At 46.9% G+C, this 26906-nt stretch overlaps 1 protein-coding gene across 1 annotated transcript; it reads left to right on the plus strand.

Annotated features, from left to right (window-relative positions):
• The first annotated feature begins 29 nt into the window (after positions 1 to 29).
• On the plus strand, positions 30 to 24378 carry PTPN11 (protein tyrosine phosphatase non-receptor type 11). The gene is given in 18 exon segments (XM_070763324.1): positions 30 to 135; positions 6113 to 6235; positions 7142 to 7336; positions 8140 to 8332; positions 9458 to 9574; positions 11307 to 11420; positions 12725 to 12821; positions 14967 to 15046; positions 15249 to 15407; positions 17298 to 17429; positions 18234 to 18404; positions 18613 to 18676; positions 19416 to 19498; positions 19500 to 19547; positions 19549 to 19572; positions 21115 to 21227; positions 21350 to 21449; positions 23219 to 24378. Coding segments are annotated over 17 exon segments (1800 nt in total). The 5' UTR covers positions 30 to 121; the 3' UTR covers positions 21423 to 21449; positions 23219 to 24378.
• Positions 24379 to 26906: the final 2528 nt, after the last annotated feature.

Consider the following 26906-nt stretch of genomic DNA (forward strand, 5'->3'; position numbering starts at 1 on the left):
TGCCTTCCCCTCTCCCGGGCCTGGATGCGGCCGGGCCCGGGCCGACTTCGGTTAGCCTCCTCCCGGGCCGGGCTCCCCGCGAGACCCCGGGGCCCCATGTGAGGAAGACGGAGACGGGAAGATGACCTCGAGGAGGTGAGGAACCGGGGGGGGGGGGAGAGTGTGAGGGGGGAGAGGAAGGACCAAGCCCCGCCCCTTCGGGGGGGAGGGATGCCCAGCGTCTCCCTCTCCGGAGCCGTTGCCATGGAGACGAGGGGCAGCCTGCCTGTCGCCCCCTCCCCCCAACCCCGAGGAGGGCCTGGCGCTGACTTTCTGGCTCCAAATGTGCGGGGACTACAGTTCCCATCCTCCCCTCCCAGAGGAGCCCGGTCGCCCAGCATTCCCAGCCTGCTTTGGGTTCATCCAGGGTTGGCTCAGCCGTCCTGAAATACCTTGGAATCCCTGCGTTCAGTTTGGGTCGCCACCATGCAAAAAAGGATGTTGAGACTCTAGAAAAAGTGCAGAGAAGAGCAATAAAAAGGATGAGGGGACTGGAGGCTAAAGCATACGAAGAATGGTTGCAGGAACTGGGCCTGGCGAGTTTGATGAAAAGAAGGACCAGGGAGACAGGATGGCAGTCTTGCAATATCTCAGGGTTTCCCACAAAGAAGAGGGAGTCAGGCTATTCTCCAAAGCACTCAAGGGTAGAACAGGAAGCAATGGGTGGAAACTAAACAAGGAGAGAAACAACTTAGAACAAAGGAGGAATTTCCCGACAGTCAGAACAGTTGGTCAGTGGAACATAAGTTGCCTCCAGAAGTTGTGAATGCCCCAACACTGGAAGTTTTTAAGCAGATGTTGCACAACCCTCTGTCTGAAGTAGTGTAAGGCTTCCTGCTTAAACAGGAGGTTGGACGAGAAGACCTCCAAGATCCCTTCCAACTCTGTTGTTATTGTTGTTGTTGTTGTTATTCCAGCCTTCCGAGGAGGGGGGATAAAATGAGGAGACCCTGGTGGTTGGGGGCCAGAGGCTGACTCATAAGAACCTAAGACGAGCCCTGCTGAATCAGGCCGAAGCTTCTTGAGCCCAGCATTTTGTGTCCCACAGAGACCCACCAATTGTCCATGGGGATCTTGAGCAGGAAGAGAAGGAAAAACTCCCTTTCCCTGGACCCCCATCAAATGGGACCCAAGGGAATCCTGCCTGCCTCAACCAACCTAGAGGCGGCACTTGGGAGAGGAAGGAAGGAGATAGCAAGAAAGAGAACATCAGAAGAGCTCTACTGAATCGGGCCAAGGCCCATTGATTCCAGCCTTCTGTGGCCCACAGTGGGCCCCCAATTGTCCATGGGGATTTTTATTTATTTATTTATTGGACTTAAATTTATTTATTTATTTATTTATTTATTATTTAGATTTAAATGCCTCCCCCTTGAGCAGAAAGAGAAGGCCAGACCCTCCCTTTCCTTTGACCCCCAACAAAAGGGTCCCAGGGGAACCTTGCCTGCCTCAACCAACATAGAGGTGGAAGTTGGACATCCATTTCAATAACCACCTAAGATACACTTGGCATCCATGAATCTGTCTCATCCTGCCTTGTGGCTATCCAGACTGACAGCTGTCATGACATCTTCTGGGAGGGAATTGCATCAACCAACAACCCTCTGGGTGAAGAGATATTCCCTTTTATTTGTCCTCTCTTTCCTATGAGCTCTAGGGAGGGCTCCCTCGTCCTAGTATTGATGCTGAGGGGATGGAGTGAATTAATGTCCTCCTTTAATTGTACAAGACAAGAAACCCAGAAGTGAGAAATAACTTTCCAGTGGTGTTCCAATTATGATAAAACCACACTTCAGAGTCAAATGTGATCAGAACATTCTGCTACACAATTGAGTACCAATTAGGAGAAAAACCACTTAAAATAACATGTTCTTTTAAGAACAGCCCAATTATTTTTCTTTTCAAACATTTACTCACCTCTTTCATTGGTTCATTACAAGGCTTTCGGTAGAATAATCACAGGCGTTTTTCCTTTATAAAATCCCATCAACTGTCAAAAATAGGATCTCTTTTTCCCCCTAGAGGTTATTTCCTGCATTTTCTGTGCCCAAAACTAGTTTTGCTAGTTTAGTGCTAGAGTTCATCTATTAGCATAGGGTGTGCTGGTCATGTTTTGAAATGAACTATTTCAGTTAGACTTAACATAAATTAGCCTCCTTTATGTTTTGCTAAGTGTCTAAATACGGGCACTGGGAAACATAGAAACATAGAAGATTGACAGCAGAAAAAGACCTCCTGGTCCATCTAGTCTGCCCTTATATTGTTTCCTGTATTTTATCTTAGGATGGATCCCAGGCATGTTTAAATTCAGTGACTGTGGATTGACCAACCACGTCTGCTGGAAGTTTGTTCCAAGCATCTACTGCTCTTTCAGTAAAATCATATTTTCTCATGTGGCTTCTGATCTTTCCCCCAGCTGACCTCAGATTGTTCCACCTTGTTCTTGGGTTCACTTTCCTATGAAGAACACTTCCCTCCTGAACCCTTGAACATATTTAAATGTTTCCATCGTGTCCCCCCTTTCCCTTCTGTCCTCCAGACTCTACAGATTGAGTTCATGGAGTCTTTCCTGATCAGTTTTATGCTCAAGACCTTCCACAGTTTTTGTAGCCCGTGTTTGGACCCGTTCAATTTGATCAATATCTCTTTTTGTAGGTGAGGAAAAGCTAGCTGTACAATTCTTTTAACAGCCGCTCTTGAAACGCTCTTAATCTTGCTCCGATCCCAGCACTGTCTTTCTCTCCTGGGGTTGGAAAGAAAAAGAACGTGGCCGGCCCCAATTTGGGTAGCCTGTCAGCCTAAATTGTGCCCGTCCCATTTTGTGATCCTCCTTTGATCCTGTCTCCGGAACCCCTTGGCATAACTGCCCGGCCCACAGCTGACTCCAGACACCCCCGGAGCCTTCTATTTCCAACTGGTGACAAAATGCTGCTTCCCACTTGGTGATAAATATACCAGGGAGCCTTGCCATCGATGCTGGAAATAGAATCCTCGCCTCGGCCGGCCGGCCCCGGAAATCGCTCTCGGCCCCTGCACTCGGCCAGAAGGTTGCAAGATGGGGCTTTTTATGGGCCCCTTGCAGTGGTTCTGCTCAACGCTAGCCCCCTTCCAAATTCTGAGCGGGTCATCCGTGGGTAGCCTGAAGTATTCCGAGGATGACCCCTAAAAGTTTTTAACACAACCGGCCCTTGCTTCTTCATTGCGCCTGACATTTCCAGGATTAAACAAGACAGTTAAGTTTTGCCCCATTTGTTAAGCAATTCACTGCCCTTTTTTAAAAATTATTTATTTATTTTATTAGATTTGTATGCCGCCCCTCTCCGTAGACTCGGGACGGCTCACAACACAATAAAACAGTTCATGACAAATCTAATAATTTACAGTTTAAAATTTAAAATAGTTAAAATAACCCATTTTTAAGCAAACATACCTACAAACATACCATACATAAATTATATAGGCCCGGGGGAAATATCTCAATTCCCCCATGCCTGACAACAAAGGTGGGTTTTAAGGAGTTTATGAAAGGCAAGGAGGGTGGGGGCAGTTCTAATCTCTGGGGGGAGCTGGTTCCAGAGAGTCAGGGCCGCCACAGAGAAGGCTCTTTCCCTGGGGCCCGCCAACCGGCATTGCTTAGTCGATGGGACCCGGAGAAGGCCCACTCTGTGGGACCTAATCGGTCGCTGGAATTTGTGCGGCAGAAGGCGGTCTCGGAGATATTCTGGTCCGATGCCATAAAGGGCTTTATAGATCATAACCAACACTTTGAATTGTGACCGGAAATTGATCGGCAACCAATGCAGACTGCGGAGTGTTGGTGTAACATGGGCCTATCTGGGAAAGCCCATGACTGCTCTCGCAGCTGCATTCTGCACGATCTGAAGTTTCCTTGTTTAGTTTAGTTTACTTGTATTGTCATTGCACTTTGTACAATGAAATTAAATGCTATCTCCAGTGAACATTTTTCATATTTTTATATAATGAATAGAATAGAATAGAATTTTTTATTGGCCAAGTGTGACTGTAATTTGCCTTTGGTTCGGATGCTCTCAGGGTACATAAAAGAAAAGAGACATTTGTCAAGAATCATGACATACATAACACTTACTGATTGTCATAGAGGTCAAATAAGCAATCAGGAAACAATATTAATAAAAATCTTAAGAATAAAAGCAACAAGTTACAGTCATACAGTGGTAAGCGGGAGGAAAAGGGTGATAGGAATGATGAGAAAAAACTACTAGTAGTAGTACTGCAGACATAGTGAATAGTTTGACAGTGTTGAGGGGATTATTTGTTTAGCAGAGTGATGGTATTCAGGAAAAAACTGTTCTTGTGTCTTATCTTGGTGTGCAGGGCTCAATAGCGATGTTTTGAGGGTAGGAGTTGAAACAATTTATGTCCAAGATAATTAATTGGGCGCCTTCTACCGTATGAATCCCAGCGGCCGATAAGGTCCCACAGAGTTGCCTTCTCCGGGTCCCGTCGACCAAACAATGTCATTTGGCAGGCCCCAGCGGAAGAGCCTTCTCTGTGGCGGCCCCGACCCTCTGGAATCAACTCCCCCCAGAGATTAGAACGGCCCCCACCCTCCTTGTCTTTCGCAAATTACTCAAGACCCACCTTTGTCGCTAGGCATGGGGGAGTTAGGATATTCCTTCCCCTAGGCCATTACAAGTTATGCATGGTATGTTTGTGTGTATGTTTGGTTTTTATAATAAGGGTTTTTAGTTGTTTTATTAAATTGGATTGTTACATGTTGTTTTTTATAATTGTTGTTAGCCGCCCCGAGTCTGCGGAGAGGGGCGGCACACAAATCCAATAAACAAACAAACAAACAAACAAATAAATAAATAAATAAATAAGTTAATTATTCATTAATAAAAACACATTTCCTTCACATTCTACAAAATGGAATTAAAAACCCGATATTGCATTGTTAGGCAAATGGTCCTTACGTGAATCCAGTTTTCCCCCATTGACTTTGCTTGTTGGAAGATCGCAAGAGATCACAGGACCCTGCAACTGTTTTAAGTACATGTCAGTTGCCAAGTGGCTGAATTTTGATCGCGCTGCTGCCCCAACGCGGCCTTCTTCCTTGTGGACCGCATGCTATAAATACGTGCGTTCTAGCTGAACTCCTCAGCCCTTTGAGAAACGTCAGGCTTTCCCCCTTAAGTGGGAAGTAATAGATTCAGCCCAGATGTTGGCTTAGTTAACCAGGTTTCCAAAAATAACCCGGACCGGGTTGATAGAGGAGGCGAACGAAGGCTCGGCCCCCTGGGAGACCTTCAATCGGCAAGGTGCTGCCTTCGTTGCCGAGAAGGGTGTGGCTGCGGGGGGCTGGGCCCGTGAGCATATAGGGAGCCCGTTTGCCCCAGAGTGGAGAGAGGGTCCAGGCTCGGCTAAGCCGTGTAGCCCCCACCAGCTTCTCCTCCTCCTCCTCACCCTGGAGCAGAATCCAGAATCAACTCTCAGAACAATGAGGTGGTCGTTGCCTTCTGTGTTTCTCTTGCTGGTTGTGTGGGAGGAACGTTTGGGCTTAATCAGCTTCCCAAGGACGGAGGGGATGTCTCTGCACTCAGGTGGTTTCCTCCCACTTTAATCCTGGTTTGCAAGAGGCTGGTTCTTACTCCTGCTCCCAGAAATCATGGCTGGACAGCAGCAAGCCGCCTCTTCTGGTGTAAAAGATCTCAGGTCCCAATGAAACGCTCCGACTCCTCCTCGGGGGCTTCTTCACTGCTGTTCTCTACGTAGTAGACATGTAGCATCCTCGTAGTAATGTTTTATGGACACGTTTGTGCTTGGTTTCCTTCGGTGGCTGATGCTTCTCCCATATTTCTATCTGTTCTCTTCTATTTTTTCCAGCCTGTTTTTTTTTCCCCTTTCCCATCTTGTTTTCTGCACTTTTATCTTTTTTTTAAAAAAATTATTTACGTGTTTTCATGTTCCTCCTTTACTTCTGTAAAAGCTTTCCATCAAAACGAGGTGTGGTTTTTTTTCTTTTAAAAAAAGGACCCCCTTCTCTCTCTAACTTTAAAAAGGTCTTTCAAAAACCCTCCTCTTTTCCCAGATGGTTCCACCCCAACATCACCGGAGTGGAAGCGGAGAACCTGCTCCTGACCAGAGGAGTTGATGGCAGCTTTCTGGCTCGGCCCAGCAAAAGCAACCCTGGCGACTTCACCCTCTCAGTCCGGTAAGTCCACCCCTCAGGGCCCCTGGTAGCCATCGGGGGAGTTTCTAACATTCAATGTCCTGTGAAGGAAAGGTTTAAGGAACAAAAGGGTTTAGCTTGCGAAGTCTCTTTTCCTGAGGAGGCTGCCTTGTAGCAAGGGCAAGCAGTAAGAATAGGGTCCCTCTTGGCAAGCCCCTCCCTCCTTTTTCCCTCCTTCCTTCCCTCCTTCCTTCCTTCCCTCCTTCCTCACTCTCTCTTTCACTCCCCCCCTCCTTTATCCTTCCTTCCCTCACTCCCAATCCAAGATTGTTTCTTCTTTCCCTCCCTCCCTTTTTCCTTCCTTCCCTCACTCTCTCCTTCACTCGCTTCCTCCTTCCTCCTTCCTTCCCTCTCCTTCCCTTTTCCCTCCTTCCTTCCTCCCTTCCTCCCTTTCTCTTTCACTCCTTCCCTCCTTTATCCTTCCTTCCTTCCTTCCCTCCCTCCTGATCCAAGATGGTTTCTTCTTTCCCTCCCTCCCTTTTTCCTTCCTTCCTTCCCTCACTCATTCATCCCTCTCTCCCGATCCAAGAATGTTCCTTCCTTCCTTCCTACCCTCCCTCCCTCCTTCACTCACTCACTCCCTTCCTTCCTTCTCTCCTTTCTTACTCTCTCCACTCACTCACTCACTCACTCACTCACTCACTCTCTTATCCTTCTTTCTTTCCCTTCCTTCCTTTCTCCCTCCTGATCCAATGTTCCTTCCTTCCTCTTTTATTCACTCCCTTTGTCCTCCCTTCCCTCCTTCCTCACTCTCTCTCTCTTTCCTTCCTTCCTTCCTTCCTCCCTAACCCTCCCCGCAGGAGGCTACCGGTGGAGGGCCGTTTTCCATTCATTGCCACCCGCTCTCTTTTCCCTTCTCTCCTCCTCTTGACCGTCCGGACCGGCCAGGCGCAATGGGGCGGTCACTCACATCAAGATCCAGAACACGGGCGACTACTATGACCTCTACGGGGGGGAGAAGTTTGCCACGTTGGCAGAGCTGGTCCAGTACTACATGGAACACCACGGGCAGCTCAAGGAGAAGAACGGGGACGTGATCGAGTTGAAGTACCCGCTCAACTGTGCTGATCCCACGTCGGAAAGGTCAGCAGGGCGGCAGCGTCAGGGGGCCCGTCCTGGGCGGAAGGGCCTGGGGTCTACTGCTTCCCCCTTGCCCCCCTCTCCCCCCGCTCTGTCTCCAGCCAGCTGGGGTCCTACGGGCTGTTTGGCACAGGGAGTTCTCACCTGAAAACCATTCAATGACCGGAGCTCTCTGAAAGAAGGGATAAACATATATCCATTGTAAAATAAAATACAGGAAATTGTATAAGGGCAGACTAGATGGACCATGAGGTCTTTTTCTGCCATCAGTTTTCTATGTTTCTAAGGGACTCACGACCACTGCACCATGGCCCTGCCCACTGATCAACATTTGGGGGATTGACAACTGGGGCGTATTTAGACGGTCGCCGTGTCTCAGGGTCACGCGATCCCTTTTGCGACTCTTTGACAAGCAAGGTCAACGTTGGGAAGCCCGATTCACTTAACAACCCTGTTACTAACTTCTTCTTTAAAAAAAAAAAAATACTCTTTATTAAATGTAGACATTAAAAAAACATCGCAAAACAGACAATATAACATAATACACCGCTCAAAAAAGTAAAGGGGACCCTTAAACAACACAATAGAACTCTCAAGTCAATCAAATTCTGTGAAAGCGAAATGTCCACTTAGGAAGCAACACGGATTGACCCTCAGTTTCACCTGCTGCCATGCACGTTCAACTTTGTACAGAACAAATTGTCCAATGAGAATATTTCATTCATTCGTATCTAGGGTGGGTTCTTGGAGGGCTCCCTTTGTTTCTTTTGGGCAGTGTCCATTCGTCTTCCGCTGCCTCCCTGCAGGTGGTTCCACGGTCATCTTTCTGGGAAGGAAGCGGAGAAACTGCTGACGGAGAAAGGGAAACACGGCAGCTTTTTAGTGCGCGAGAGCCAAAGCCACCCGGGAGACTTTGTGCTTTCCGTTCGGACCGGGGACGACAAAGGCGAGAGCAACGATGGGAAGTCCAAAGTCACCCACGTCATGATCCGTTGCCAGGTAACGACTGGAAGTGGAACAGGGCCAGGGGGAGGTGGGTCGTGGTGGTCTGCAGCAGCCCAGAGGGGGGAAAGGAAGGGGGGCAGTTCTCTTGATGGCTCGCCCTGCTTGGGAGACAGCTTGACCTCAGTGAATTAGAACCTAGTTTATTTTATCCTTTATCAAATGAAAAGCTGCCCAATTTGTCGGCCGGATGGCTTGGGCTTTCGCTTATGGAGGAGGTGTCCAACTTTGGTTTCTTTTTTTGTGTGGGGGGGGGGTATAATTTTTTAACAAATTTCTTCCAACATACAATAAAACAAAATGAGCAATAAAAAAACACACGGAAGCAATGCTTAATATAATAATTAATAATTATAATAATTCAGAGAAGAAAATGCTAATAATGCTTTTTCTAAAAATAAACTTTATTAAATTTTCCATAAAAAGACAAACATGACATACATACATTTAACATCTATTTGGGGTTACAATTACCCCACTTATTTTTGAAGTCTTTCTAATACAGAAAAAAGAAAATTCACTAATTACTTGTAAAATTAATATAAAATGAAAAGAAGAATTTTTGTTTTTATATACTTATTATCTATAAGGTTAACAAAATATAACTAATTCTAATATCTCTGTATACTTTCAAGTCATTTAAATCTTATTTTTTCCCTTTTATTTAAGCATGTATACAATTTATTCCATATATCGTAAAATTCTGATAATAATGCTTTTAATATATACTTTCTATCCTCTTCTTTGCTAAGTTAATTAAAATTAACTACTCGTGAGATATATTTCATCTACAAATAGCAATGTTATGAAATCTAGTCCCTTATATTCCCTTTTTCTATTTATAATAAAACATAAACATCTTAACTCAATATCTAATTTGACCAAATTAACTTTGATTCTCTAGGACTTGTGGACTTCAATTCCCAGGATTCTCCATCCAGCTTTTCTGGGAACTGAATTCCGCAAGTCTTAGAAGTTGCCAAGTTTGAAGACCTCTGCTTTAGAAAGTCAGACAGATCTTAGCATCCTGGGGTGGGGAGGGGGGGGCAACCTCCAAAGTAGCTGAAATCCCCCCCCCTCTCCCTTGAAACTGACCGTCCCCCTCCCTCCCTCGCTCCTTAGGATATGAAGTATGACGTTGGAGGAGGGGAGAAGTTTGACTCCTTGACCGACCTCGTTGAGCATTACAAGAAGAACCCGATGGTGGAGACTCTGGGGACGGTCCTTCAGCTGAAGCAGGTGAGGGAGGCCAACCAGGGTTGACTTTTGCTCCTGCAACTCAGGAACCAGGTTTACTGGGGTCTCTGCCAATGGCCGTAATGTCTGGACATTCCTTTCCACCAAGGCCCTGCCGGTAGGAATCGTTGCCGCCTGCCTTATGCCGAACAGGGATTTGGCTTCTCTGCTGTCGTCAGTGGGGAGTCTGCTTTGCAAGCTGCATTTGTGTGTATGTTTGGTTTTTATAATAAGGGTTTTTAGTTGTTTTATTAAATTGGATTGTTTTTTATCATTGTTGTTAGCCGCCCCGAGTCTGCGGAGAGGGGCGGCATACAAATCCAATAAATAATGATACAGTGTTCCCTCGATTTTCCCTGGTTCAAACTTTGCGAAAAGTCTATACCATGGTTTTTCAAAAATATTAATTAAAAAATACTTCGCGGGGTTTTTCCCCTATACCACGGTTTTTCCCACCCGATGATTGTCATCGCCAAACTTTTGTCTGCCTTTAATAAATATTTTTTTTAATAAACTTTAATAAATAAACATGGTGAGTAATAATCTAAATGGTTGTTAAGGGAATGGGAAATGGGAACTTAGGGTTTTAAAGTGTTAAGGGAAGGCTTGTGATACTGTTCATAGCCAAAAATAGTGTATTTACTTCCGCATCTCTACTTCGCGGAAATTCGACTTTCGCGGTCGGTCTCAGAACGCATCTCCCGCGAAAATCGAGGGAACACTGTATATGATAATCAGTGTTCCCTCTAATTTTTTTTGGGGGGGGGGGCAGAAAAGTATAGTGTCTGAGCGGCAGTCCCTTCGGGACTGGGCGGCACAGAAATAATAAATAAATAAACCCACCCTGTTTTGCCTCAGAGAATTTCAAAATAAAGTACTGTCCTGTGTGTCTATAACAGTGAGCTCATAATAGGGCAACTCTATCAACATCAAAATGCCACTTAAATAGTTGAGCTAGTTTCAAACTAGATTTTGATTTTCTTTCTCTCTTCCTTACTCCCATTCTTTCTCTTTCTCTTTTCCTTCCTCTCTTTTTTCTATCTGTTTCTCTCTCTTCCTCTCTCTCTCCTTCCCTCTCACTCTTTCCCTCTCGGCTTCTGGGCAGGCTTGGAAAACTCTGAGTTGATGATGATTTTTAAGTGAGCGATTGCTGACTGCTCAGCTTAGAGGGAACTATGATAATAATAATAAATCACAGCTTCCCTAGACAGTTTGTGGCTTGATGTCACATTCGGAGGGTTTAGATCCCAGCCCAGCTTCCAGCTGACCCGGGGTGGGATTCCGTGTTTGGGGGCTGCTTGGCTGTGGTGCAGTCTGGCGTTGAGATGCCGGAGGGAGAGGCCTTCTCCAGGAGCTCAAAGGCAGATCAGCCTCAACTTTGGGATTTAGACGAAGGGGCCTAGAAGGGATTCTCCCTAAAGCTTCACAGGCGTCATTTCCTAGTGCAGTGTTTCCCAACCTTGGCAACTTGAAGATATCTGGACTTCAACTCCCAGAATTCCCCAGCCAGCAGATGCTGGCTGGGGAATTCTGGGAGTTGAAGTCTAGATATCTCCGAGTTGCCAAGGTTGGGAAACACTTTCCTAGTGTACTTTAGTCTGGCAAGATTCCTGTTTACGGGCAAAGAGCAATAAACCACTGTGAGCAATCCATCATCCCATTCTTGATTCCCTGTGCCTGACATGTGTGCATTATTTGACCCCCCCCTGTCTCTTTCCACCCCCCTTCCCACTAGCCTCTCAACACCACCCGCATCAACGCAGCTGAGATCGAGAGCCGAGTGCGAGAACTGAGCAAGTTGGCCGAAACTACCGACAAAGTGAAGCAAGGCTTTTGGGAAGAATTTGAGGTACTTTCAGGAAAGGATATGCCCTCTCCTCACCCAGGACCTCCTCCTTGCTTGCCTTCGTTGGGATTGAGAAGTATCAATAGAGAATGTCCCTTTGGGGAGGGCCAAAGCCCGTCTCTGAACACTAGGGGGAGCCCCGGTTCCATTTGCTCACCTTGCAAAGCTCACCTGTTTTAACCTGGCGGGCCAGGAGCAATGGGCATTGTAACCCAGACTAGGAGAGGCTTCTGGGCAGAGGGGACACCTTTTGGCTCTCATCCTCAATCTGAGTATTGTATGGACAGTTCTGTGCTAGCAAAAACTTCAGAAGAGAAGGATTTAGGGGGGGGATTTCGGACAGTCTCAAAATGGGTGAGCAGTGCGGTCAGGCGGTTGGGAAAGCAAGTAGAAGGCTTGGCTGCATAGCCAGAGGTGTCACAAGCAGGAAGAGGGAGATTGTGATCCCGCTTTATAGAGTGCTGGTGAGACCCCATTTGGGGATAATTCTGTGTCCAGTTCTGGAGACCTCACCTAAAAAAGTGATTGATAAAATTGAACGGGTCCAAAGACGGGCTACAAGAATGGTGGAAGGTCTTAAGCATCGAACCTATCAGGAAAGACTTCATGGACTCAATCTGTCTAGTCTGGAGGACAGGAGGGAAAGGGGGGACGACACACGATCGAAACATTTAATTATGTGAAAGGGTTAAATAAGGTCCAGGAGGGAAGTGTTTTTAATAGGAAAGTGAACCCAAGAACAAGGGGACACAATCTGAAGTTAGTTGGGGGAAAGATCAGAAGCAACATGGGAAAATATTATTTGACTGGAAGAGTTGTAGATGCTTGGAACAAACTTCCAGCAGACATGGTTGGTCAATCCACAGTCACTGAACTGAAACCTGCCTGGGATAAACACAGATCCATCCTAAGATAAAATACAGGAAATAGTATCAGGGCAGACTAGATGGACCATGAGGTCTTTCTCTGCCGTCAATCTTCTAGGTTTCTATGAATGAGGAAGGAAAGAAGGAAGGAAGGAAAGAAAGAGAAGGAAAGAAGGGAGGGAGGAAGGAAAGAAAGAAAGAGAAGGAAGGAAGAAAAGAACGAAGGAAGGAAGGAGGGATCCACAGGAACTGAATGTAAACATGCCCGGGATAAACATAGATCCACCCTACAGGAAACAGTATAAGGGCAGACTAGGTGCAGCAGGAGGTCTTTTTTCTGCCGTCCATCTTCTGTGTTCCTATGTTTCTATCCCCTGCTTGAGGGGTGCAGGGGGGGGGGGGTGCCAGACCCTCTGCAAACACCCTCCCTTGTTTTTCCAGACCCTCCAGCAGCAGGAATGTAAGCTCCTCTACAGCCGGAAAGAAGGGCAGCGGCAGGAGAATAAGAACAAGAACCGATACAAAAACATTTTGCCTTGTAAGCACAGGTCTCTTTCCCCATTTTAACCTACAGGTGGTGTGTGCTTGTGTAGATCTTCGGAGTGGGCAGTAAAGTTTCCCCTCCAGCCGCTCTTCCCACTTTTAAAGGCGTAATCTCATTTTTCTCGGCCTTCATGCAAAAGAGCCCAGGGGTAGCAGCCTGCTTCTGTGACAGCATGGCTGAGATTTGAGCAGAAAAATCCCGGCAAACTTTGAGGCCACCAGGGAAGGAAGGGGGGAGGAGGGCCAGGGAGCTCTCTGCAGCCTGTATGACCCTTTCCTAAAAGGTGGACTTCTGCTGGAACCTTTAATTTAATTAAATGTCTCAGGGACCGCCTTCTGCTGCACGAATCCCAGCGACCAGTTAGGTCCCCCAGAGTGGGTCTTCTCCGGGTCCCGTCAACTAAAGAATGTCGCTTGGCGGGACCCAGGGGAAGAGCCTTCTCTGTGGCAGCCCCAACTCTCTGGAACCAGCTCCCCCCCAGAAATTAGAATTGCCCCCACCCTCCTTGCCTTTCATAAGCTGCTTAAAACCCACCTCTGTCGCCAGGCATGTGGGAACGGAGATCCTCTTTCCCCCTAGGCCTTTACAATTTTATGCATGGTATGTATGTATGTATGTATGTATGTTTGGTTTTACAATAAGGATTTTTAACTGTTTATATTGGATTGTCATATGCTGTTTTACTACTATTGTTAGCCGCCCCGAGTCTACGGATACAAATCCAATAAAATAAAATAAAATATTTCATTTATATGCAGCCCAATCCCCTGAGACTCTAGAATAAAACAATAACACATACAGGGTGTCCTGCAAACCTGGAAAATTATGTTTGTTGGTGTGTATGTTTGTTAGATCAGTGTTTTTCAACCAGTGTGCCGTGGCACACTAGTGTGCCGTGAGACATGGTCAGGTGTGCCGCGAAGCTCAGAGAGAGAAAGAGAGAGAGAGAGAGAAAGAGCAAGAGAGAGAGAAAGCAAGCAAGCAAGAGAGAGAGAAAGAAAACAAGAGAGAGAGAAAGAAAGAAAGAAAGAAAAAGAGAACAAGAGAGAGAAAGAAAGAAAGAGAGAGAGCAAGAGAGAGAGCAAGAGAGAAAGAGAGAGAAAGAAAGAAAGAAAGAGAGAGAAAGAGAGGGAGGTAAGGAGGGAGAGAGAAAGAGAGCAAAAAAGAGGAAGGGAGAAAGAGGGATGGAGAGAGAGAAAAAAAAGAGGAAGGGAGAGAAAGAGGGAGGGAGAGAAATAGAGCAAAAGGGAGGAAGAGAGAATTTTTTTGTCCAAACTTTTTTTAGCCCCCCCCCAATGTGCCCCATGGTTTTGTAAATGTAAAAAAATGAACCGCAGCTCAAAAAAGGTTGAAAATCACTGTGTTAGATGGATTAGGGTTTATAAAAGGGTTTTATTCACTATTATTGTTCAACATTGATTGATTGATTGATTGGATTTGTATGCCGCCCCTCTCCGAGGACTCGGGGCGGCTCTCAACATATCAGGACAACATAACAATACATCTAAAAATCAATTAATATGGCTAAAAAGACTTAAAAACTCTAATATAATTTTAAACAAAAAACACTCACCACCATTCACTCAACCAAACACACTAAACATTCATTGATCAGGTTGCTGAGATCTAGGGGCCCCAAGCCTGGCGGCATAAATGGGTCTTTAAACTTTTACAGAAGGTGAGGAGGATGGGGGGGCACTGAGAATCTCCGGGGGGAGCTGATTCCAGAGGACCGGGCCCCCCACAGAGAAGGCTCTTCCCCTAGGCCCCGCCAGACGACATTGTCTGGTCGACAGGACCCTAAGGAGGCCGACTCTGTGTAACCTGACTGGGCGCTGGGACCCAAAGGGCAGAAGGCGGTCTCCATTGGGTCATCTGGCCCAATGCCATGTAGAGCTTTGTAGGTCTTAACCAACACTTTGAATTGTGTCTGGAAACTAATCGGCAACCAATGGAGTCCACGGAGTGATGGTGAAATATTGATGTGCCTTGGAAGGCCCATAGCCGCTCGCGCAGTTACATTTTGGGCGATTTGAAGTTTGTGTTGTTTTTTATTGTCGTAAGCCGCCCCGAGTCCTACGAGACTGGGCGGCATAGAAGTCGAATGAAATAAATTAAGGTTTTTTTCTCGCTTCCCAGTTGACCACACGCGGGTCATCCTCCATGACGGCGATCCCAACGAGCCCGTTTCGGATTACATCAACGCCAACACCATCATGGTAAGAGGGCAGCCCTCCCTCGGCCTCCTGCCAAGGGAGTTAGCTGAGTGGACCAACACTTTCTTCTCTGGTGGGGCCGGACGGCCTCCTTGGAATTCCCCCAAACCTGGCCGGAGGGACCCCCGGAGCTTTTCCTCCAAAGGGGGAGGAGGGGTTGGGGCTTAGGCCTGCCTGCCTGCTGACCCTCCCGCCCTCCCCGCAGCCTGAATTTGAGACCAAGTGCAACACCGCCAAGGCCAAGAAGAGCTACATCGCCACCCAGGGGTGCCTGCAGAACACGGTGAACGACTTCTGGCGCATGGTCTTCCAGGAGGATTCCCGCGTCATCGTCATGACCACCAAGGAAGTGGAGAGGGGGAAGGTGAGGCCGGTGGAGGGGGGGGGATCCGCCCAGGATCCAGGGAGAAGGGGCAGCTCCGCCAGGGGAATTCGAATCCAAGGGCTGGCTGGCTTTCTTTCTTTCTTTTAAAAAATAATCTTTATTACGTTTCGACATAAAAATAGAAAGAAAAGAAAATGAACAAACTTTATTTATTCATTTATTATTTATTATTTGGATTTGTATGCCACCCCTCTCTGCAGACTCGGGGTGGCTCACAACAGAATACAACAATTCATGACAAATCTAAATTATAGTTTAAAATATTTAAAAAAACCCATTTACTAAGCAAACATACACACAAACATACCATGCATAAATTATATAGGCCCAGGGGAGATGTCTCAGTTCCCCCATGCCTGATGGCAGAGGTGGGTTTTAAGTAGCTTACGAAAGGCAAGGAGGGTGGGGGCAATTCTAATCTCTGGGGGGAGCTGGTTCCAGAGAGTCAGGGCCGCCACAGAGAAGGCTCTTCCCCTGGGGCCCGCCAACCAACATTGTTTAGTTGATGGGACCCGGAGAAGACCCACTCTGTGGGACATAATCGGTCGCTGGGATTCGTGCGGCAGAAGGTGGTCTCAGAGATAACATACAAACCAAACATACAAAGAAAAGAAAGAAAGAAAAAATAAGAAAAACAGATAAATGACAATATAAACTTCAACAACATATCTATCTATCTATCTCTCTAATATCTCTATCATCTATCTATCATCTATCTATCATCTATCTATCTGTCTCTATCATCTACCTATCATCTATCTGTCTGTCTGTCTGTCTGTCTGTCTGTCTCTATCTATCTATCTATCTATCTATCTATTATCTATCTATCTATCATCTATCTATCTATCATCTATCATCTATCTCTCTATCTATCTATCTATCTATCTATCTATCTATCTGTCTCTATCTATCATCTATCTACCCATCTATATCTATCTATCTATCATCTATCTATCTCTCTCTCTATCTCTATCTATCATCTATCTCTCTATCTCTCTATCTATCTATCATCTATCTATCATCTATATATATATATATATATCTCTCTCTCTATCTATCATCTATCTATCATCTATATATATATATATATATATCTCTCTCTATCTATCATCTATCTACCCATCTATATCTATCTATCTATCATCTATCTATCTATCTATCTCTCTATCTCTATCTATCATCTATCTCTCTCTCTATCTATCTATCTATCATCTATCTATCATCTATCTATCTCTCTCTCTATCTATCTATCTATCTATCATCTATCTATCTATCATCTATCTATCTCTCTCACTATCTATCTATCTATCTATCTATCTATCTGTCTCTATCTATCATCTATCTACCCATCTATATCTATCTATCTATCATCTATCTATCTATCTATCTATCTCTCTCTCTATCTCTATCTATCATCTATCTCTCTCTCTATCTATCTATCTATCATCTATCATCTATCTATCTCTCTCTCTCTCTATCTATCTATCTATCTATCTATCATCTATCTATCTATCTATCCATCTATCATCTATCTATCTCTCTATCTATCTATCTATCTATCTATCTATCTGTCTCTATCTATCATCTATCTACCCATCTATATCTATCTATCATCTATCTATCTATCTCTCTCTCTATCTCTATCTATCATCTATCTATCTATCTCTCTATCTATCTATCTATCTATCTATCATCTCTCTCTCGCTCTCTCTCTCTCTCTCTCTCTCTCTATCTATCTATCATCTATCTATGTATCTATCACTGGTGCAAGGTCTCCTGCTTGGGCATAGGGGGGTTGGACTAGATGACCCGCAAGGTCCCTCCCAGCACTGAATCCCCCCCCTCCCCCAACTCCTCCTGGTCTTGCAGAGCAAATGCGTGAAGTACTGGCCGGACGAGCATGCCCTGAAGGAATACGGCGTGATGCGGGTCCGCAACGTGAAAGAGAGCACAGCGCATGACTACACACTACGAGAACTCAAGCTCTCCAAAGTTGGGCAGGTACGTTTCCGGGAGGCGCCTAGTGACCGTTGGACGGGCGTCTTGGCCATGCGGTGAAGCAGGGGAGGGGCTGACACGCCAGCCAGGCCGGTCGGAGTCTGGAGGAGGAGCTGGATTGAGGGGCGGAAGGAGGTCTCGGGGGAAGCCCCTCCCCACCCTCTGTCTTCTCCCACACCGCTGCTTCTGAGCTTTTGTGACGGGTTTGGGGTCTCCCCCACTTCCGCTAACTTTGGAGGCGAAGGCAGCTCCTCCAGCCTCTGAGGGAACCCGTCAGCTGCGTGACCTATAGTGGGCTGCACTGGTTGCCAGTCGGTCTCCGGGCCCAATTCAAAGTGCTGGTTATGACCTACAAATCCCTACATGTCTTAGGATCGTCTTCTGCCTCATGTGTCCCAGCGGCCGGTCAGATCCCACAGAGTCGGCCTTCTCCAGGCCCCCGTTGGCCAGACAGTGTCGACTGCTGGGGCCTAGGGGAAGGGCCTTCTCTGTGGCGGCCCCGGCCCTCTGGAACGAACTCCCTCCAGAGATACCTACCGCCCCCACCCTCCTGGTCTTTCGTAAAGCTTTGAAAACCTACCTTTGCTGGCGGGCATGAGTGATGGGTCGGTCTCCGGCCAATACGAGATCTGATTGGATTGGATGAATGTGCGTGAGTGTCCATGGGGTCTTTTCAAATGTTTTAGTAAATCTTCATATTTTATAGTTATTAGATTTCATATGTATTGTTATATTTAATGTTGAGTCGCCTGGAGAAGGGCGGCATAGAAAACTTAACAAATAAACAAATAAATTCCTCTCTTCCAGGGCAACACCGAGCGGACGGTGTGGCAGTATCACTTCCGGGCTTGGCCTGACCACGGGGTGCCCAGCGATCCTGGCGGCGTCCTGGATTTTCTAGAGGAGGTGCACCACAAGCAGGAGAACATCGCAGAGGCCGGTCCGGCTGTTGTCCATTGCAGGTATCCGAAGAACCGTGTTTCTCAACCATGGTGACTTTTTTAACAGCTGTGGACTTCAACTCCCAGAATTCCCCAGCCGCCTTTGCTGCCAAGGCTTGGGAAATAGCGCAGGAAAAAAACGAAAGCACCATGACCTATGGGCAAGGGTGTTACGTTTGAGAAGGAGGGACGGGATTCGAACCCATGTGATGGTCTGTCTCTCTCTCTCTCCTCCCACCCCACAGTGCGGAATCGGTCGGACTGGGACGTTCATTGTGATCGACATTCTCATTGATGTCATCCGTGAGAAAGGTGAGTCCCAAGAGAAGGACTGCTTCACCAACCTTTGAACCTTCTCTCTCTCTCTCTTCATCTATCTATCTTCTATCTATCTGGTCTATCTCTCTCTCTCTCTCTCTCTCTTTATCCGTCCGTCTATCTATCTTCTATCTGTCTATCTGTCTCTCTCTGTCTGTCTGTATCCATCCATCCATCCATCCATCTATCTATCTATCATCCATCTATCTATCTATCATCCATCCATCCATCTATCTATCATCCATCTATCTATCTATCTATCTATCTATCTATCTATTTGACTCAGAGCAGCTTATAAAATAATATAACACAAATAGAAAAAGATACAGAGGAATAAGAAGAAGTCAAATATCTAAAACTAAAACCCCATTTGTACAAAAACAGTCATAATCCCATTCCTACACACCACTCATTACAGTTTGCCATGAAAGATGTACAATTCATGCCCCTTCCCCCAGGCCTGACGGCAAAGCCAGGTCTCTGTGGCCTTACGGAAGGCCAGTAGAGTGGGAGCGGTGCAGACCTCGGGATAGTTGGTTCCATAGAGCCGGGGTGGCCACAGAGGAAGGCCATCCCCCGTGGTCCGCCACAACCATCTCTGTGTGCTCTTATTGGTCTCTAGGAGGTAAGTTTGGGGAATTTGAGTGACGTTGCTGTTCACCCCAGGGTCCTCCTGCTGCCCAGCTGAGCCCATCTCCCTCCCTCCCTCCCTCCCTCTCTGCCCTCCTCCAGGGGGTCGACTGCGACATTGATGTCCCCAAGACCATCCAGATGGTGAGGTCCCAGCGGTCAGGGATGGTGCAGACTGAGGCCCCAGTACCGATTCATTTACATGGCCGTCCAGCACTATATCGAGACGTTGCCAGCGCCGGATTGAGGAGGAGCAGGTGCCCAAGAAAAGGAGGGTCTGGGTGGCTCAGGGTTGAACTGTGGGGTTCTTCGTACTCTCTGAGCTGGGTGGGTTTCTAGCAGACCCTTCATTGACCCAACTAGAGGTGTCACAAGCAGGAGGAGGGAGATTGTGATCCCGCTGTATGAGACCCCATTGGGAATAATAGTGTGTCCAGTTCTGGAGACCTCGCCTACACAAAGAGATATGGATCAAATTGAAGGGGGTCCAAAGACGGGCTACAAAAATGATGGAAGGTCTCAAGGCATCAAACTGATCAGGAAGGACTTCATAGACTCCATCTGTGGAGTCTGGGGGACAGAAGGAAAAGGGGGGACATGAGGTCTTTCTGTGCCGTCAATCTTCTATGTTTCACGATTCCCAAGGTGGGGAAAGCTGATTGGCCGGACTATCATGGCTTCTTCTGAAGGGGGGAATTTAACTAATGAGCCGGGGTGGCGCAGCAGGTAGAGTGCTGTACTGCAGGCCACTGAAGCTGTAGATCTGTAGATCTGTAAGTCAGCGGTTCAAATCTCATCACCGGCTCAAGGTTGATTCGGCCTTCCATCCTTCCCAGGTGGGTCAAATGAGGACCCGGACTGTGGGGGCAAATAGCCTGGCTCTGTTTAAAAAGTGCTATTGCTAACATGGTGTAAGCCGCCCTGAGTCTAAGGAGAAGGGCAGCATAAAAATTGAATTAATGATGATAATAATAATAATAATAATAATAATAATAATAATAATAATAATAATCCCAGATGAGATCTTGGTCAAACACTTTAGCAGGGAAGCCACTTATTGTCAGGATTAGCAACCCTGGGCGATATTTCAATGTAAGGTAAAAGGTAGAATATAAGCATATTACATAGAAACATAGAAGGTTCACGGCAGAAAAAGACCTCCTGGTCCATCTAGTCTGCCCTTATACTATTTCCTGTATCTTATCTTAACATGGATCTAGGTTTATCCCAAGCATGTTTCAATTCAGTCTCTGTGGATTGACCAACCACGTCTGCTGGGAGTTGGTTCCAAATATCGACAACTCTTTCAGTGAAATCATATTTTCTTGCGTTGCTTCTGATCTTTCCCCCAACTAACTTCAGATTGTGCCCCCTTGTTCTTGGGTTCACTTTCCTATTAAAAACACTTCCCTCCTGGACCTTATTTAACCCTTTGACATATTTAAATGTTTAGATCGTGTCCGTCCGTCCCCCAGTTTCCCTTCTGTGAACCGACCAAGCCTTCTTCTGTTAGGGCTGTGTGTGTTTGTGTTTGGGTGTGTGTGTGTATAGAATAATAATAATTACAGAATTATAATTATAGAATATAATTATAGAGTCTATGGAGAGGGGCGGCATACAAATCTAATAAATAAATAAAATAAATAATAATTTTTTAGATTTGTATGCCGCCCCTCTCCCGAGACTCGGAGCGGCTCACAAACAGGTGGGTTTGTGGGTGGGATTATGTGGGGAGGGGGGGCTCCTTTGAGAAGAACCAAGGACAGGCAGTGATTCTCCTCTGCCCCCCCCCCTTTCAGAAGAGTAAGCGGAAAGGACACGAGTACACCAACATCAAATACTCCTTAGCAGATCAGGCCAGCGGAGACCAGAGCCCTCTCCCGCCGTGTACTCCCACCCCGGCCTGTTCCGAGTGAGTAGTGGGCTCCCCCGCCCGTCCCCTCCCTCGACGGCTTGACCCGAAAGGACGGTTCGGGAGACGTGTATAGGACGCAGCTCGTGGGGGGTCTCATTTTTATCCTTGACCTTTTCCAGGTTGAGGGAAGACAACGCCATGCGGGTTTATGAGAACGTGGGCCTGATGCACCAGCAGAAAAGCTTCAGATGAGACGGGGAGAGTTTCCGCAGGAGGAAGGCAAGTCTGGGTGGCCCCAAAGCAGCCGGGGAGGGGAGGGCGGGAGCCAAGGGCGGGTTGGAGGGTCGTCTAAGCTGCCGTCCTCAGGAAAAGGGGATCTTAGCCTGGTCTGAGACCTTTATCTGAATTGGGGTGGGTTTGTCTTAATAAACCCAAGCTGCTAGTCCTCAGGAAAAGGGAATCTTAGCCTGGTCTGAGATCCTTATCTGAATTGGGGGGGTGGGTTTGTCTTAATAAACCCAAGCTGCTAGTCCTCAGCAAAAGGGAATCTAAGCCTGGTCTGAGATCCTTATCTAAAGGTGAGGGGCTTAATAAACCCAAGCTGCTAGTCCTCAGGAAAGGGAAATATTAATCTGGCCTGAGGGTTGACCGTCTTAAAATCTCCTGAGTGGAGCTTCCCTGGTCTAGTGTTTTGTTTCAGACACCTGCTCGTGATTCTCTCTCAAATCGGAAGAGGTTTTAGGAAGGTTTCCACCATCTTGTGATCCCCCCCCCCCCTTTGGGCTTCTGCCCCAACGCGGCCCTGTTTGTCGTGTTTATTTCTTTATTTCCTTTATGGACCCTATTTAAGGCTTCCCCTCCAAAGCAGAAGGGGACTCCGGGCAGCGTACAATGAAATAAGACATTCAAATGTGGTTGAGAGCTGAATTCTGGAGGCTGGAGTAAAAAGCAGGGGGTCCAGCAAACCTGGGAGAACGGGGAAATATCAGGAATTCGTGGGGGGGGGGGGGGACACGGAATAAATCAGTAGAAAAAACCAAACTGTATTAAAATGTTAAAAGTCAAGGGAAAATCACGCCCAAAAAAAGAAACGGATCTGCCTGGCAGAGTCCAGCCAAAAATGGGCATAACATGTGGCAAGAACTTGCTTCCCATATTTCTCCACGGCTCAGCCGTTTGGTACGACGTCATCTACGACCGTGGCCTTAACTAGATCGCAAGTTCCAGGGAAATGTCGGGGAATTATCAGGAATTCGTGAAAAAAACAGAATAAATCAGGGGGGGAAACTGTGTTAAGATGTTTAAAAGTCAGGGGAAAAATCATGTAAAAAACCCCAAACCAGATGACACTGCCTGGCAGAGTCCAGCCAAATGAGCATAACATGTGGCTTCGATATTTCTCCACGGCTCAGCGTTTGGTGTGACGTCATCTACGACCGTGGCCTTAACTAGATTGCAAGTTCCAGGGAAATGTCGGGGAATTATCAGGGAATTCGTGAAAAAAAAACAGAATAAATCAGAGGGGAAAAACTGTGTTAAGATGTTTAAAAGTCAGGGAAAAAATCATGTAAAAAACCCCAAACCAGATGACGCTGCCTGGCAGAGTCCAGCCAAAATGAGCAAGAACTTGCTTCCCATATTTCTCCATGGCTCAGCCGTTTGGTGTGACGTCATCTACGACCGTGGCCTTAACTAGATCGCAAGTGACAGCAGGGAAATGTCAGGGAAATATCAAGGAATATCAAAATGCCTTTCCCCCTGGTCACCCCGTTATTTCATGTATTGATCCTATTGAAGAACCCCCCTGCTCCCCTCCAAAGCAGCGTCCGATAAAATTAAGTCGTCCCAATGTGGATCTGGAGACAGGAATATAAAAAGCGAGAGATCCTTGGGGGGGAATCCACCCGTCCAGGGATCCTCTCGAGAGACCCCCAAACAGTCGCTCTCTCCAGGCTTGGAAGGCAGGCAGGATGGATGTCCTTTTGGGGTGCCGTGTCCTCCTCTAAAAAAGGCCTCTCTCTCTCTCTCTTTTCGTGTCCCCTTTGCAGAATTGAAATGCCGTTTTCTCACGCTCTCTGCCTCTCGTTTTTTTCCCTAAAACCCCCCCCCCCCACCACCACGCAAGGAAGCGAAACAAGCTGGGGGCTCCGTCCCTCGAAGACCGCCGCCTAGAGCCTTCCTCTCTATTTATGACATTTTAACCCCTCGATAAGTAAGCGGAACTTAAGATGGCCTTTCCAAGAATTCAACGCCTAGTTCATTTTCTTTCCTTTTTTAAAAAATTGTCTCGTTTTTACAACTGATTCCCCCCCCCCCCCCCCCGTTGATGCCGTTTTTCCCTCTTGAAGGTAGAATGACGATGATTTTTATTTTTGCCTCCAATGCAGACCAATACTTTGTTGTACTTGAAAGTCCTTGTTTTTCTTCTCCTCCTCTGCCTTTGTGTCCTGGACATAAGAGGTGCCTTTTTTTAAAAAATTTTTGGAATTGTTTTTTTCCCCCCCAAAGCGATCTTTTTCATATACATAATGTATATGTGTGACCTTCACACATATATGAAGGTCTTGGCATATTCGGATTTCTTCCCGTGTAGGATGCTGAATACTCCAAGACCTTCATACCTGTACCCGTGAAAATCTACGAAAACAAATACATATATGTGTATGTATGTATGTATGTATATATATATATATATATATACACACACACACACACTGCTCAAAAAAATAAAGGGAACACTCAAAGATCTGAATAAATGAAATATTCTCATTGAATGTTTCATTGGCACAACTATTCCATTCGCACAACAGCAGGTGAAATTGATGGCCAGGGTTGCTTGCTAAGTGGACAGTTTGATTTCACAGAAGTTTGATTGACTTGGAGTTATATTGTGTTGTTTTAAGTGTTCCCTTTATTTTTTTGAGCAGCGTATATATATAATATCGGCAAAATAAGTTGTGGGAAAACTGATACTTTGGGGAAGAAACCAATTATGTTAACCAGGAAAAATCCAGGGTCGTTTTCCAAGCCAACTAACTCTCTCTTTGGAACGAGGTCTGGCTGTCCACAGATTTGATCAGGTTTCTAGTCCTCACGAAATTCCACGCTGAGGGCCTTGTTTCCCCCTTCCCTTTTTTCCCCTTGAAACGATAAAATTCTAGAACTTCCAATGATGCGATTTTTGCACTAGATTAAACCAGTTTGTTTAGAGCCTGTTCCATCCCGCTGGCTCTTTGCTGTCGGAGAGGGGTGGGTGGCGGGAGCCTTTGGGGGGGGGGGGTGTGAGTGAGATTTCAGCCGGGAGGGATACCTTGATCCCACCCTCCACCCTCCTGGTCTCTCCTCCTCTTCGGACGCTTAGTGCAGTGTTTCCCAACCGTGGCAACTTGTAGATATTTGGACTTCAACTCCCAGAATTCACCAGCTGGGGAATTCTGGGAGTTGAAGTCCAGATATCTTCAAGTGTCCAAAGTTGGGAAACACCGGCTTAGTGACTTCTGCAAAGGTTCATCCCCTCTCCGCGACCCCCTTTGTGAAGCATTCCTGGATTCAACGTCCTATGAAGAAGGAGAGGAAGAAGAAAGACGAAGACGAAGATGATAAAATGATATTTTTTTTGAGGTGGGGGAGGAATGTCGTGCGTGGAGCTTCGGAACGACCCACCCCGGCTGCCTTTCCAGCACATCTTCATCCGAAGGACAAACCGAGGTGCCCCGTCCAGTTTTCCAAAGCCAGATGGGGAGGGACAGGTGGGCTTGAAGCTACGTCTCCTCCAATGCTCAGCTTTCTTTGCTGGGTCTTTTTTCCTCTGCATCCCCCCCCCAACCCCCCCCCCCAGATCCATCTGGTGTAGCAATGCCCGGCGTAGGGTTATTAACGCATCTCAAACCAGTCGGTGGTGGACAGCAGGGCCGAGGGGGAAATTTGAAGTCCTTGCTCGGTCAGTGGGTTGTGATGCTGGTCCAAGAGCAGGAAGCAACAATCTCTTGGGTGCTCGTGTGGGGGGGCCCCAAGGGGTTGCCGTGTCCTTGGGGGGGGGAGGGTCGTTGTGGTTTCGTTGTGGTTTTAAGGCAGGAGGTCCCCAGCCTTGGCCACTTTTAAGGCTTGTGGACTTCAACTCCCAGAGGTCTATGCTGGCTGGGGAACTCTGGGAGTTGAAGTCCACAAGCCTTGAAGAGGCCAAGATTGGTGGACACCCCCCCCCCCCCCACTTTAGGAGATGCTCGCTTGCTTTTGAAGTCAACGCTGCTTAAATTGTCTCCTTGTGGTCACCACAATAATCACAACCTCCCTTCAGAAGTCCGGAGGGGGAAAAGAGGAGCCACAAATGCCCTTTGAGTGCCTCTCTTGCTTCTGCTGTAATTGTCCTGCAGATCTTGGGGGGTTCCCCCCCCCTTTTCATCCCAGCTTCTCTCATCTAATCGGAGGGATCGAGCCCCAATTATGGTGCACCTGTTGTTCTTTTGCCCCCCGCTTCCTTCCGGTGCTTTTCTAAGGCATCGCTGCTCCTCCTCTTCCTCTGTGGCCTTTCCAAGTGGTCTCCTTTCCTTCCTCTTTAATTTATGAATATCCTCACGACTTTAAAAGACAAAACAACAGCAAACGCAGAGGCCTCCGTGGGTATTTTTAACCTGGCTAGAAATAGCTCTTCTCCTTCTTCTTATTCTTCCTCCTTTCCGAGCAGCGTATGAAGTCTTTCTACCCAGAGTATTACATGAAATGTAAAAGTAAATGGAGATTTAAATATATAGATATATATATACACACAACTCTTTCCTTGAAAAGGACCTGCCTGTAAAGGACATCGTTGGCTTGTACACCGGTCAAACTCCAGGCAAAGCGGGCAGGAGGTGTTTCCCAGGGGATGGGGGACCTGCTAGAATTGGGGTCTTGGCATAAGGGTGGGGGTCTCCCCTGTCGTAGCCCCCCGTCTGCTGCCATTTGACTGCCAATTCCCTAGGCAGAGGTGGCTCTTCTATGACTTGTGGACTTCAACTCCCAGCATTCTTCAGCCCATCATGCTAGCTCAGGAATTCTGGGAGTTGAAGTCCACACGTCCTAGAAGAGCCAACGTGGGCCACCTAGGCTGTTCCGCGGCAGTTTGGCACGTGGCATTCTTCACCAGATTGACCGACTGACCGAACACGTCCACACAAAAAAAACCAAAACTCAAGATGTCTGTTTGCGGACTCTGTTTATGGGTATCGAGTGTAGCGACGTTGCTGGCTGTGCTGGGAATTTTTATTTTTTTTAATTACGCCAAGGCTTCTCGGGAGTTAAAAAAGAGAAACAGCGCTGTTTGTAAAACGCCAGAACTTAATAAATGGATAAATAAATAAATACTTTTTCTTACCCCCTGTTTCCTGAATGCTTTTCTCCAGCGGGGCTGGCTTTAAATCGGGACCGGTGAACGGCACCTGGGCTCGGATTTTGCTTGGTTACGTCCGAAGGGAGAGAGAGAGAGAAATTATGCAAGGCTGGGCCGCTTGAGGGTCATCTTCAGTAGCCCTTGTCGTCGTACCCCCCCCCACTGCCGGCCTTCGGCTCGAAACACATCTCGCATCATTTTGCATCAGCAACGGAAAGCGAGCCCTTTCTCAAAACTTGCACGTCTGTCTGGAGAAGAATGTAATGAGAAAGGATCCAGGAAACCCATTTGCTGGACTTTTCAATCATGAGGACTAGCGTAACGTCAAAACTTTTTTGATTGACCCATCCGTCTTTGGAGCCAAGGCA

Source organism: Erythrolamprus reginae, chromosome 10 (genome assembly GCF_031021105.1).
Source record: "Erythrolamprus reginae isolate rEryReg1 chromosome 10, rEryReg1.hap1, whole genome shotgun sequence".
In the NCBI taxonomy this organism is placed as follows: Eukaryota; Metazoa; Chordata; class Lepidosauria; order Squamata; family Dipsadidae; genus Erythrolamprus; species Erythrolamprus reginae.